General features: G+C 32.7%; 1 protein-coding gene across 2 annotated transcripts; it reads right to left on the bottom strand.

The window, feature by feature from the left end:
• Positions 1–4,922: 4,922 nt before the first annotated feature.
• Positions 4,923–8,960, bottom strand: LOC104101894 (uncharacterized). 2 transcript variants are annotated; one of them, XM_009609443.4, is made up of 11 exons: positions 8,430–8,960; positions 7,829–7,930; positions 7,620–7,736; positions 7,121–7,376; positions 6,880–7,034; positions 6,439–6,791; positions 6,249–6,348; positions 6,058–6,117; positions 5,846–5,929; positions 5,631–5,747; positions 4,923–5,394 (listed from the first exon to the last, which is right to left on the bottom strand). In XM_009609443.4, the coding sequence occupies exons 1-11, from the start codon at positions 8,487–8,489 to the stop codon at positions 5,089–5,091; spliced, it is 1,710 nt and encodes a 569-aa protein (XP_009607738.1). In that variant the 5' UTR covers positions 8,490–8,960; the 3' UTR covers positions 4,923–5,088. The 2 variants fall into 2 exon arrangements, with proteins under 2 accessions (XP_009607738.1, XP_009607739.1); XM_009609444.4 differs by having other exon boundaries at positions 7,145–7,376.
• Between the last annotated feature and the right edge of the window lie 4,635 nt (positions 8,961–13,595).

Genomic DNA, 13,595 nt, shown 5'->3' with positions numbered 1-13,595 from the left:
TAAATGACTCTGCAAGGCCATTTTGAGTATGAACATAAGCTACATGATGTTCAACTTTTATCCCAACTGATAGACAATAATTATCAAAATCTTGAGATGCGAATTCTCCAACATTATGAGGGCGAATAAACTTTATAGGATAATCTGGGAATTATGCCCTTAATCGAATTATTTGGGCTAATAGCTTTACAAACGCCAGGTTGCTAGATGATAGTAGGCACACATGAGACCATCTTGAAGATGCATCTATTAGAACCATAAAATATCTAAATATTCCACTTGGTGGGTGAATAGGTCAACATATACCCCTATGTATACGTCCTAAAAAGGCAGGGGATTCAATGCCAACCTTCATTGGTGATGGTCTAGTGATCATTTTGCCTTGATAACAAGCATCACAAGAAAATTCATTCTTTGTAATAATCTTCAAGTTCTTTAATGGATGCCCAGTCGAATTTTCAGTAATTCGTCTCATCATTATTGATTCAGGATGGCCCAGACGGCCATGCCAATGCACAAAAATATTTAGAATCAGTAAACTTCTAGTTTACGATATTGTGTGCTTCAACTGTAATAATTTTTGAATAGTATAAGCCAGAAGATAAAGCTGGTAATTTTTCTACAATGCATTTCTTGCCAGGAACATTCTTTGTTATACAAAGATATTTCATATTCATTTCATCTATCGTCTCAACATGATACCCATTTCGGTGGATATCTATAAAACTCAACAAGTTTCTTCGGGACTTAGAGGAGAATAATGCATTATCTATAATAAGTTTTGTTCCCTTAGACAGAAATATAGTGGCTCTTCCGGAGCCTTTAATCAAACTTATATTACCAGAAATTATTGAAATATTTGCTTTTTTCCTTATGCAAATAAGAAAAGTATTTCTAATCAGTATGGCATGAGTTGTTCCACTATCAATTACACAAATATCTTCATGATTGGTCTTTGATCCAAACATAATTTGAGGATTATTCATATTCTTCAAAATGACATAAACAAAACAAATATGATTGTAAACATCACTATCAAAGCATAACTTTTATTTATGTACAATAATTACATAACCAGTAATCTACTACAAACAATAAAAATTAAAATATTTACATTTCTACAGATTCATCACCGATCACATGACTTGTTTCTCCTTCTAGGAGTGCAAAGTAATCATCTACATCCAAATGCATGAAGTCTAAATTATCTTCAGAAATAAAATTTGCTTCAGTATTTTTCTCTGCCTTCTTTAGGGATGCTTGATAAACTTCAACCAGGTGCTTTGGCATACGACAGGTACATGACCAGTGCCTTTTTCCTCCACATCTATAACATGTATTTTCTGCATTTGTTGCTTGCACCGCTTCATGCTTTTGTTCCTTCCTTTTCCACTGCTGGTGGTGAAGAGGGTTCTTTGGTGAATTATTATTACCATGATTAGAGTTTCTTCCCCGACCACGTCCCCGACCACGACTGGGGCCACGACCTCTTCCACGCTTAGCTTGGTGAAAGTTTGTCTCATTCGCTTCAGTGAATTGACAAGAACCAATAGGTAAGCTTTCATGATTTTTCATTAATAGCCCATTATGTTGCTCAGCTACAAGAAGATGCGAGATAAGTTCAGAATACTTTTTGAATCACATCTCTCGATATTGTTGCTGCAGGAGTATATTCGAGGCATGAAAAGTGGTGAAAGTTTTCTCCAACATATCATGATCAGTAATATTATCACTACATAATTTCAATTAGGAAATAATTCTGAACATAACAGAATTATACTCACCGATAGATTTAAAATCTTGTAGCCTTAAATGAGTCCAATTATATCGTGCATGTGGAAGAACGACCATCTTCAGGTGGTCACATCTATCTTTTAAATTATTTCACATTATGTATAGATCTTAATAGTGAGATATTCTATTTTCAAGTCTTCATCAAGGTGATGGCGTAGGAATATCATTGCTTTGGCACAATCTTGATTTGATGCTTGATTTTTGTCCTTGATGGTGTCTGCCAGACCTATTGCGTCAAGATGAATTTCAGCATCAAACACTCAAGACATGTAGCTTTTGCCCGATATATCCAGAGCTATAAATTCAAGTTTAGAAAGATTTGACATTATTTAAAAAAAATGTTCGTACTTATGATACTTTCAAAGTATTTGCTCGAGATGGCAGAGTATCGTGCTGATAACGTGTTATAAAATAAAGACTGTAAAGTAAAGACAAGTATAGAGAGAAACTGATATATTATTCAATTTCAACTGATGTACATAATGAAGTGAAAACTCCTCTATTTATAGAAGAAAGGAAGCAGCTGCAAGGCTCTTCAGAAAACAGCTGCAAAGCTTTTCTTTAGCGGCTTGTAAGCTGTCTGCATGAGCTGCTTGCAACCTGTCTGCTTAATAAGAAGATACTGCAAATCATTTCATTGAGTTGCTTGCAACCTTCCTGCATCAGTTGCTTGTAGATAAACTTCAATAGAGTACCAAACGGATAATCTTTTTCAGGAAGATTATCTATAGCGGAGTAATAAATGGACATCCATAATATAAGTATTTTCATAACAAGTTTTTATTTCTTTCATCTATAATTTCGTATGTCAATAACGCAGTTGATATTTATGACTTGCACAGAAATTATAGATGGCTTTGTCTAGCCGAAAAGAAGAAACAAACAATTTACTTACTGTAAGAAATTATGAAGCGTGCAATCTAATGGGCCTTAAATGTACGGGCCCCAGGCCCAATTTTGTCTGGACATGGATAGAGTTTTGTGAATGGTTCAGCTTTTTTGTGGATCTAACTGTTATGTCTGCAATTATCCACTTTGGGAAAAGGCATTTTGTTCTTTTCTTCAATAGAGGTAATTGATGACCCGGCCCACATGAAAAAGACTTTAATATTAAGTTTAGGATTTTTCATTATTTGTATTTAAGGACATTGGCTTTATGGAGCTAAAGACAAAGTTTGATTCTGGATGAAAATGTGAAGTCCTTTTCTGAACTAGCATGTGTGTAAATGGTGACAATTTTTTCAATCATACTCTTGCCCTTTCCCAAAAATAAAAAATAAAAAAAATAAAAATTGGGGAGAGAGGGTTCTTGATACTTGTTTAGCGGTCAATGAAATGATGAGAATCATTAATCGAATTTCAATAGATAAATAATAATAGGTAATTTTTTCGCATCTTCTTATATATCTTAAGGGCTAGATTAACGAATATATATCCTGATAAGAGATGGCAGATTCCTAATGAAACAATTAAGGTGCAAACAAAATTGATCGGACACGGGCATCCAATTACATGCATATTTGTATTCTAGCATCTATAGATTGATAAAATTGGATTTTTGTCTCTGGGGTTTAGAAGGAAATTTTTATATTTATATACTGCAAGCTAGCTTATGTTAACTGAATTGTTTATAAAATAACTCTTCTTTTGGAAAATTAAAGGGCCTTATACAGTAAAGATTCTCCTTATTAACAACAATTCACTTCACTTTCTATTAAATAATGTAAAGAATGATGTATAAACAAGCAACAATAAGTCTCTAAATGATGCAATTAATATAGTGTACCTATACATATTCTGTTTTACGCTAAATTGAAAGCCAAATAACTTTATACAAGGGATGCCGCGGATATTTAATCTTTTAAGACATTTAGAAGGAAAAATAAAGTAGAAAGAGGAAGTGGATGGTAAATACAGATTTTAAGAAAGTTATATTGAATATTCGTTTATAAAGTCAAAGTTGAATAATTGATAAAACAAATTTTGACCTAGTCACTATCCAATAAATAGTTGCACATTATCAACAGCCTAGCATCATTTGACATGTTACATCCATAACTAGGTGCACAAAATGCCACCTAACTGACCCAATCCCACTGCTTCTCCTTCTTAATTTAACCTCATTTTCTTTCACACTTTTGGGGTAAATCTATGTCCCATTTCAATATTCACACCATTCCTTCCTCGAAGCAAAAACGTTAGAGCGAGTTATTCGGCACTTAAACTAATAAAAACTTGTAAATAACCAATGAAATAATTGAGGTGAGCGCAAGTTAACTCATATATCATATTATAAAAATTAATTTACTTTTTTCGGTGATTGTTTTATGAGGATTGAGGAGAAACAGTGATAAAAGGACATAATTTATTGGCATTGGGATTTTGGTGTACATATTTGTCTCTTTTAGGCATTATGGGAAGATCCAGCTGCATATCTTCTTTAAATAAATATTGGTAATAAATCCAATAAAATTCAATGTTTAACAGATTTGTATAATGGGGTGCCTCCATTCACACCAACGCTTCTTTAATGAACAAATCTGCTTGATGCCCCTTTCAATATTAAACTATATACAGTTGGCCATCTTTTCAGTCGTTGGACATAAAATCAAAATTTACTAAACAATTCTGATTATTTACACTGAACTCTAAAGCTGCCATAAGTCCATGTTTTGTTGGTGGCTACATTTTTTGTTAGGAAAATGGCAGTCCGGTACACGAAGCATTCCGTGTTTACGCAGGGTCCGGGGAAGGGCCACATCCTAAGGGGTATTATATAGGCAGTCTACCCTGCGGTGAGCATCAATGGCTGATTACATGGCTCGAACTCGTGACCTATATGTAACACGGAGACAACTTTACCGGCAGTCTACCCTGCGGTGAGCATCAATGGCTGATTACATGGCTCGAACTCGTGACCTATATGTAACACGGAGACAACTTTACCGTTGCTCCGAGTCTGAAAGAATAGAGCCAAGAAATGTGTTTTCATGTAGCAAAATTAAATAAAGTAAAAAGTAAATCCATATTTATAAAAAATAAAAATAAAAAAATCACCCCACTCCAAGTAAGATCAGAGTATGAGACAACAAAAGGAAAGCCCTATCAAGAATCTCCCCCTCAGCCAGTGAATGCAATAGTGCTGAACTCTACAATGATAATTACTCCTTACAAATGTCAAAATTTACTTACAAGATGTGCACTTAAACTTACTTATGTATCTGTATCCCCCCTCTATATATAGATCTATACCACAAAAAACTTAAGTCTAACACATTATTAATGAAACAAAACTTACATGTGTAAAAGGTACCGGAAACTAAATTCATATGGCATAATCTGAAGAACATGAGAAAGAGGCTCGTTATTCCTTCTCTCGAGGCAGCTAATCGCTTCTTTTCCACGTTCGTTTGGCAGTTGAAGACATATCCAATCAAGTAGTGACTCCAAATCCTTTGCAAAATCTAGCAGATACCAATCCAACAGTTTTGGTATTGCTACCAACTTCTTTGATGTTGAAATGCCAACAGCTGCCTGCAAATACTCCCTCTTTGCAACTTGAAGCTCATTTTCAATATTTGCTGCAGTGTATACTCTCACCTATTTAAGACAGCTCCTAAATTAGCATTTTTCTGAAAAATAAGTTGGCATTTTTGTGAAAAATGTGAAAATTTAGGTTGGTCAGTGCATGCTATTATCATATTAACCATATGTGCTGTTTGTAAGTTGAAAATTATGTAACATATTGGGATTGTTACGATGATCTAACATAGCGGATGTCAGACTAAACTTTTTCACATGTACTACTTGGAGAAACCAAGGTGCTTATAACTTACAGCAGGAGAGGAAAAACTTCCACAAGAGAGCGCAAATGTCACCAATGTTTCTGAAAACTCCAAACCAAAGATGCTGCGTGCAGTCATCTCGTCATTCTTTACACCCTTTGCAAAAGTCTGGTGAGAGCAATCAAATAGGATATACTTGTAAGTTATACTTTAGAGGCATGAGCTGGACAAAAAGTAATTTCCTTTATATTTGGAAAGCCACTTACATATTTTGAGTGATAAGGTAACCTCAGAATGAAGTGTTCAATGGTTATGGCATTAAGCAAGTGTCCACTAACATTTATTGTTGCCTGCAAAAGATGGAACTTCACCAATTAAAAAGTGAAGAATATGGATCATATCGTCGTCAACCAATTGAATTAGAAAACTAAAACAGTATAGTTGATTGCATGGATAGGATAGGACATCAAAGCATTACCTTTTGCATCAGTGCCACAACCATTTCAGGATTCTCAGGTAGGCCATACTCCAGGAATGCCTGAAATGTTAGACGAATGAAAAATAGTAAAAAGAAAATTTGAAAGGGAGCATACTCATAAATCAATATCACGTATTACTATCGACAGGTTATTCACAGAATACATTAAATTGTTAGAATGTAAACCTTACATTCATCATGCAGGAATTATATATGTTGATCCAGAAAGCAAGCTTTTCTTGGTGGGTGAGGCCCTGTAAGTTGACTGATGCAAGTTTCTCGAGTAGAAGTCTGGAAAAAAGGACCGATATATATGAGAAACCATCCTAATTGAAAATTTTGAGATTATACAATCTTAGTAAGCTAATTTTACCAACTTACTTTAGTCTACGAACTAGGAAAACGGATATTGTTGTTCGATTTGGATTGATTGAAGAAGCTTCAACTGCATATAAATGCTTATACGGACCGATATCTCTCCTTTCAAACCTTGAACATATGCCATAAGGATCTCCAAACTCTTTCTTCTCACATGAATTATATCCTGTCAATGAAGGCAATGTATCGGTTGTACTCCTGCTCTTCTTAGAGCTCATTCTGAGGAAAATATTTAACAAGCATTTCAGAATATTTTCTGAGATTGTATTTGGACTTTCAGCTGATGACGGTTTTCTGTCTTGATTAACAAAGACTCTCTCTTCCAAACTCCCGTGGTACACTACTTGGTCCTCAAGCTGAAAATTATAAAAGTACAATATCTGTTATGTTGTACAAGATACTCATTTCCGGAAGAAAAAAAAATGAAAGTCATTAATTATCAACCTGCAATTTCGGAGGATCTACGCGCTTCTCTGCTAATCTGTTCTCAGAAGGAAGCTTCTTAGCAGGAGTTTTGACAGTTTTCACTTTCGCATTTAGTGATCGATGCTTGCTTTTCGTGGAAGACCATGACTGATTCTCTTTTAAGCAGCTGTCATCTGAAAAGAAAATTGAATTTAACGAGGATAAATCACTCAGTTACCTTGACAAACATGAACGTCATTTTCCAGTTCCAAGAGATTACCTGAGAGAGAAGGCAATTGTCTACCTGAAAATGAAGCTGAATTCGCTTCCATTTGGGGTGACAACTTCGTTTGCTTCTGCTTGGGGCTCTTTACTTGATTTGGTTCAGTAGTATCAGTTACATTATCCATATTCCTCTTGGAAGACGAAATATAGACCGCTTCCTGATACAATCCTTGCCTGAAATGCACAACTTTCTCTTCTAGTCGAACAACTTCCTCCTCCAAAACAGCCACTTCAGCTAGAAGCTCCAGTGTCTGCGCATTTCCAATTACAGTACATATAGTGAATATTTTGGCACTAGCTCCTTCGACAGTACAGTTCAATCTTAAATTGTACATTGCACGAAGGAAATAAGGAACACGAACAATGTTGAGACATAATATAACCAAAAAATTGAAAATGTGCTCTCTCTAATAGTGTAAGCTATTCGATGAAAGGGTCACACAATTCAACAACAGACACCGCAATTACATCGTTGAAGAACAAGAAATACTAACATTTGGAGGGAGATAAGGAGGAAGACGAGGAAGAGCACCGAGAGGTCTAGTAAACGCCCTTTCGAGAGCTCTGTGGACGTTTTCCTCGTGCCTGAGTTTCTTCTTTAGCTTATCAACCTACAATTTACACATAATTAGTACAAATTATATACTACTAGTTACAGATTTTTACTGTAAAGCTAAAGAATTCAAGAATCAAAAATGTTTACATCTTGTAACAATGCCATCTTTCTTTCTCTGATTGCTTTTCTTCTATTTATGGTTGTTTTCTCGGCACCCATTTTCCTATCTCCTTGCATTTCCACTTTTTCCTTCAAAACAAGAAAAGAAGACATAAACAATTTAGCTTCCACAAGAAAAGAATTAGATGTAACGGAAAAGCATAAAGCAAACACTATAATGACCATAAACATGCAGATAAAAAGGAGAAAAAAAAAAGCAAAGATAAGATATGAAACGGATTTGGATAAGGATCAAAGCTTACACCTTTCTGCTTTTTCTCAATCTTAATTCTGAAATCAAATATCAAAACTCAAAATCTGCCGAAGCTAAGTAGATGATGTGAACTACAACAAGATTTAGAAGCATTCAACTAATCAAATAAATATTCAATCTTTTTCTCAAAACTACAATTAAATTTCAAATTACTTTAGTAAGCTCAGAAAATTTTCTTGGGAATTTCTGCTTCTAAATACATAATTTCCAGGAAATAAAAAAACAAGTAGGAGAACAAGATAGAAATGTCAAAAACACATTTTCCACTCCAAAATATACAATTAGAAGAGACTTCATTAGCAGAAAAGCTCTTACCATTACATTTTTGGATGGAGTTTTCAAAGACTGTAGACTAGTCCTGACTCTGGCATTCATCTTTTTATTGTATTTTTCTTCACTCCCCAGAAAAAAAGAATTAAATGAAGGTCGCAATAAAAGAGAAAACAGAGAGAATGAGGCCTTCAGAAGAATGAATTCATTGCATTTGCAGCAGATGCAGAACAGAGCGGGAAACTAATTGGGAGAGTTGAAATTCAATCCAAAAAACAAAAAAATTGAATGCAAAAACAGCAACCCAATAGGCCAAAAAAGACAAAAACAGAACACAACCCCTGCAAAAAATGGTTCAGTTGGATCCCAGCATTTTCTTGATTGGCGTGAAGTCAATGTATTTCATCTTCTGCTATAATCTATAGGCCACACTCACCATTTTTCAAGAACAAAACACTAGCTAGATAAAATAGGACCTGCATTATATATATTTTTTGTTTGATGAGTATATATATATACAGAGAGAGTGAGATGAAGTAGAAGGGTAAACGAGGAATAGGGAACTGTATTTTGTTTCTGTTTGAGATTGTGTAAAGACTGTATATTTATTGTCTATATTCCCTTGGTGATTAGAGAATGGACTGATGTGGTTGCATTTACTGTTTTAAATTTCTACTACTATATGTAGTTGTATTGTAACTGTTCGATTTGCACATGCACAATATTTTTTGTTTTGGTCTAATAAACTTTATAAAAATAGCTTATGAGAATATTACATAAGAATTCTTCTAATTTCAACTATGATCGGCGGATGTAATACTATGTTAATTTTTTTGTTATTTAAATTATTGCTACGCTCAAAATCGTATACACGTCCATTTTTTGATAAAATAGAAGTCTAATTTCTTTTAATGCTTTTTATTTTATTTTATATTTTAAAGGAAGAGTCTTGTAGTAACGATAAAATTATTTTCGTGAAACCTATAGGTCATGAATTCGAGTCATAGAAGCAATCACTAATACTTGCATGAATATATTCCGAGAAGTACCGTCCTTCTCCGGCATAAATACAAAATACCCTTTAGTCTAATTTATCCGTAAAGATTATGATTGACAATTAAGTCTTCGTGAAACACTAAATTTCCTATCTCATATTTGATTCCAAACTTTACTCTTTAACTCATATTGATTCCAAAGCTTTATTCTTATGTAAATACCTCCCTTTTAGATACTATTATAAAATTTTATGCCGTGTGCGGTTAACGTTATTCAGAAATAATTAATGATGAATTTATCAATTTTGCAACAAGAAAAATGTGTACTAAATATCCCATGTTCACGCATAGTCCGGATAGAGTTGCACCCCAAGGGGTGTGATGTAAGCAGCAAGTATTGATTTTTTGTGACCTATAAATCACATAAAAATAACTTTATCGTTGTGCCAAGGCTCCCATTTAATTTACTATTATTGCATATTCATTAATTTAAAATGCTAAATTCATTTTCATATGTTTCGTGGAAGGATGAGTGAAAGAGCATTGAAAGGTAAATTAGTGTTTGCGTTGTGAAAAAGCAAGAAAAAATACGCATCTAATAAGTGCATCATAGTGCCGTACGCTACCAGACAGCCCATCTTTCCGTATCATTATGAATTAACGTGCGCCATTACCCCTTTTTCTTTACTTTTGGAATTTTGCTTTCTTTTGGTTAATAACATTAATTCTAATTAAATTTATCTTTTTCTTTTGTTTCTTCTTTTGAGAATTGTCAATTTTCAGTACCAAAACTCATACAAGGGAATTTGATAAAATCTCACTCATTATTTGCAAACGAATTTCCATAAAAGCTAATGTGTCCATAGAATTTTGTACCACTTAGAATGCTTTGATTGGGTATAAATGCAAAACAAATCACAGCTAGATTCATTGACTTTTGGAGTGAGATAGGCCAAAATAGAAAGGAAGAATGTAATTGGTGAGAATCCACTAATTAGTTAACACACAAGTTATAACATGTATTAGTTTGGCTTTTTCGCAGTGCCTAATATTATATTTTCTCCTTTTTTAAATTAATAATAGAGATGATTTTACTATGTATTGTGTATTTAATTGTCTTTTTTGGGTATAATCATCTAGTATCCGGTACTCATTAGCTTGGCTAATATAGATTCGTCCACGTAAACCTCATTAAACGGAAAAATGCTTCCACCAGTAGTTTTTCCATTCATAAGGTTCGAACATGAAAACCCTAATTAAGGGGTAGGGCTCATCCATCTCGCCACACTCCTTAATTGTATATATTTAATTATCGACTAATCAATAATTTAATATTAAATACCAAAAATTACCTATTTTTAAAATTTTAATATCTTAAGATAAATTTCCAAAAATTGTTGAACTTTCTTATCAAGGTAAAAGTGAAGAATGTGGACATAAATATTAGTACAAGTAAATCTTCTTCCATTTTTTCTGGCTTAACCCCCCCAAATCCCAAAAGAAACCAAAAAAAATAAAAAAAAGAATTGTCCTTTCTTGAGATAAAAAGAAAATAAGATCTGGTAAGAGTGAAGGGGAAAAGGCTGATAAAATCACATGGCTGCCAACTAAAGTGCTTTAAACATGAAAGGGATTTATAAGGCAACCAAATAAATGAGAGTAACGGGCTTTTTGTATACTTGGATTTCACTCATTCGTTTTGTACCTTTAAAAAAGAAAAACATAAAAATGGTTCACGTTCAAATCACATGCTGATTATCAGAAACCAAAGTTGGAAGAGCAATTAATTTCATGATTTGGTCTCTAAAAGTTGGGTTATTAAAATTAAAAACTTTATACATTTAGCTAATCAAGTTAGCAACCCAATTAAAAGATTGTCATGAAAAGTACTTTTCCAATCTGATCAGAAAACATGTCTAAGTTAATTATTTGATACTCAATTTCATCACACTAGAAAAGTAGTATGAATCATTGAATTAAATTAAACCCTACATATTTGTGTAAAATGAAATACCTTATTAAATGATTTTTTGCAAAATAATGAAAAGCACCTTTGGGTAGCTTTTCAATTTTTGCAAACTGAAAAACTTTTATTTAATGTCGTTTGGTTGTTAATTTGTTTATCTGTTTTCGATACAATGATCACTTTTGCAAAAAAGGATTAGCTTTTTTGAAAGGCGACTCTATATTTTGTGTTATATTTAAAGTTATTTCGTAAATTTTGTGATATCTACAACAATGAGTTTCTTAATCTCATTCTGGTAATAAAAAAATGACTACCAAAAGAAACACTTATTAAAGAAGGAATTATTATATTACCCCCAAAAAAAGGAATTATTTTTTAGTAGGAAAAAGAATGGAAGGGCGTGATAAATACACATGGTGAGGTGGGAAACATTATTAGGGGTGGTGGGATTATGATATGGACATGCCACTCTTTTGCACGTGACTGACTCCAAACCACTACTACTAATATTTCATTAAGCTTTCTACTTTAGTATTATTGCTAATTAATTGGATAATTAGGGCATTTGACACGAAAAAAGATAAGGATCAACATATATAAGACAGATAGAAAATTTGAAACGACAGTTTCTTGAAGAGTGAAGTTTATCCTAATTTATATTTTTGTTCAAAAAATACAGTGGAAAAAAATGTTAATTACCTTGGCAAAGTTATAGCCCAAAAAGGAAAACTAACAAGTAATTTAATGCTTAAAATGCGTTTATAGAAAAGTATGATTTCAGGCATTTGAAGGTCAAATGAGTTTGTTCCTAATTTATTATTTTTGTTTGAAAAGAATATGGTGGAAATATATGTTGATCAGCTTGGCGAAGTTACAATCCTAAAAGAAATATCATTCCTTAAAAAGTGAATCCTAATGCTAAAAATGGGTTAACGTATGATTTCGTGCATTTACGGGTCGAAGTATTGCGCTCCCGTTTGGCATAATTTTGGTTACTTTTTTTTTTCAAAAAAATAAATAAATTAAACATTGTTTGTCTTTTTGGAAAAAAATTGAAACAAATTTTCAAGTTCCCAAAAATTGGTTTACGGCAGTTTTTAAGTGAATTTTTTTCTTCTACTCACAAAATTTCAACTTTTTTCTTAAATAAAATGTTTGTCCAAATACAACTTTAACTTCCAAAAAGTATTTTTCAACACAAATTCAAAAACTCTTTTTTTCAAGTTTCAACCAAATCTATATTTAATCGCTAGCTTAATCATCGAATTCGCTTAATACAATTTTCTTTTCCCATATAATGCAATGAATATTTTACTTTTTTGTTGATTTAGTTAGCGTAACTAATCGAATTAATTGGGCTAAATTATTGGATGCTGTAGAATTATATTCAAGAAGATAGGATTGGACTTGACATGAAATTTAAATCTAAAATTGTCGCTTTTACATATTTACCATTTTAAATAATGAAGATGAGAAAAACAAATGGATTGAATGGAATTGGAATGTAACGCCAACACTTGTTTTCTAGCAATAAATAAAAATCAACAAGTCAAGACATCATTGTCTACGTGCACGCTAAGTTTTTGGGACACAAAGTACAACTATTAATTAAAACTACCCCAATAATTAACTATGTTGAATCGGCTGTCTATAATAATTTTTTGTTACTTTTACGATCTAACTTATATATAATTGATGATATATATAAAGAATTAATTTGATTGATTATAGTATGTCCATTAACTTATTTTTGAAGTAACCAAATTAATTTTTCATATATAAATGATTAACATATCATCGAAGATCCTTAACCCGATAGTGTAAAAATTATATATGATCTGTTAACAAAAGTTAAACACATTATCTTAACTATGATGTCTTTATTACCCACTGTCAATATTTGATTATTAGCCAATAGAAATGGCTTCGAGCTCTATTAATTGTGTATTGGGAAGACAACTTTTAACAAGGGGAACTGATTTTTTTATTTTTTTAAAATTCTAGTTGTGAGAATTGTACTGGTTTCATAAACAAAATTAAATTCTATCTATACTACATATAGTACAAGTTTTCAGAAAGATAAGCATATAATATACGTGTTATTTTTTCCAAATCGAATTTCCAAGAATTCCGGATTTTCTTGTTTTCACTAGCTCTTCTATGGCCATACTCAAATCTTTCACGATCTTGCTACGTTGTAGTATTAAATTACCATTACATTATTTCTCGTAATTTTCGTGGTCCTATTAC

This window comes from Nicotiana tomentosiformis, chromosome 4 (assembly GCF_000390325.3).
Source record: "Nicotiana tomentosiformis chromosome 4, ASM39032v3, whole genome shotgun sequence".
In the NCBI taxonomy this organism is placed as follows: domain Eukaryota; kingdom Viridiplantae; phylum Streptophyta; class Magnoliopsida; order Solanales; family Solanaceae; genus Nicotiana; species Nicotiana tomentosiformis.
Note: the sequence above shows the minus strand (reverse complement) of the source record. Positions and strands in the feature narration are given on the sequence as shown.

Bases quoted from the DNA above. Each gene is read 5' to 3' on its own strand.
- LOC104101894 (XM_009609443.4), bottom strand. From the start codon at position 8,489: ATGAATGCCAGAGTCAGGACTAGTCTACAGTCTTTGAAAACTCCATCC. The intron at 7,737-7,828 runs GTAAACATTTTT...TGTAAATTGTAG, and splicing joins AGATGGCATTGTTACAAGAT to GTTGATAAGCTAAAGAAGAA. The intron at 6,349-6,438 runs GTAAGTTGGTAA...CCTTTTTTCCAG, and splicing joins TTCCTAGTTCGTAGACTAAA to ACTTCTACTCGAGAAACTTG.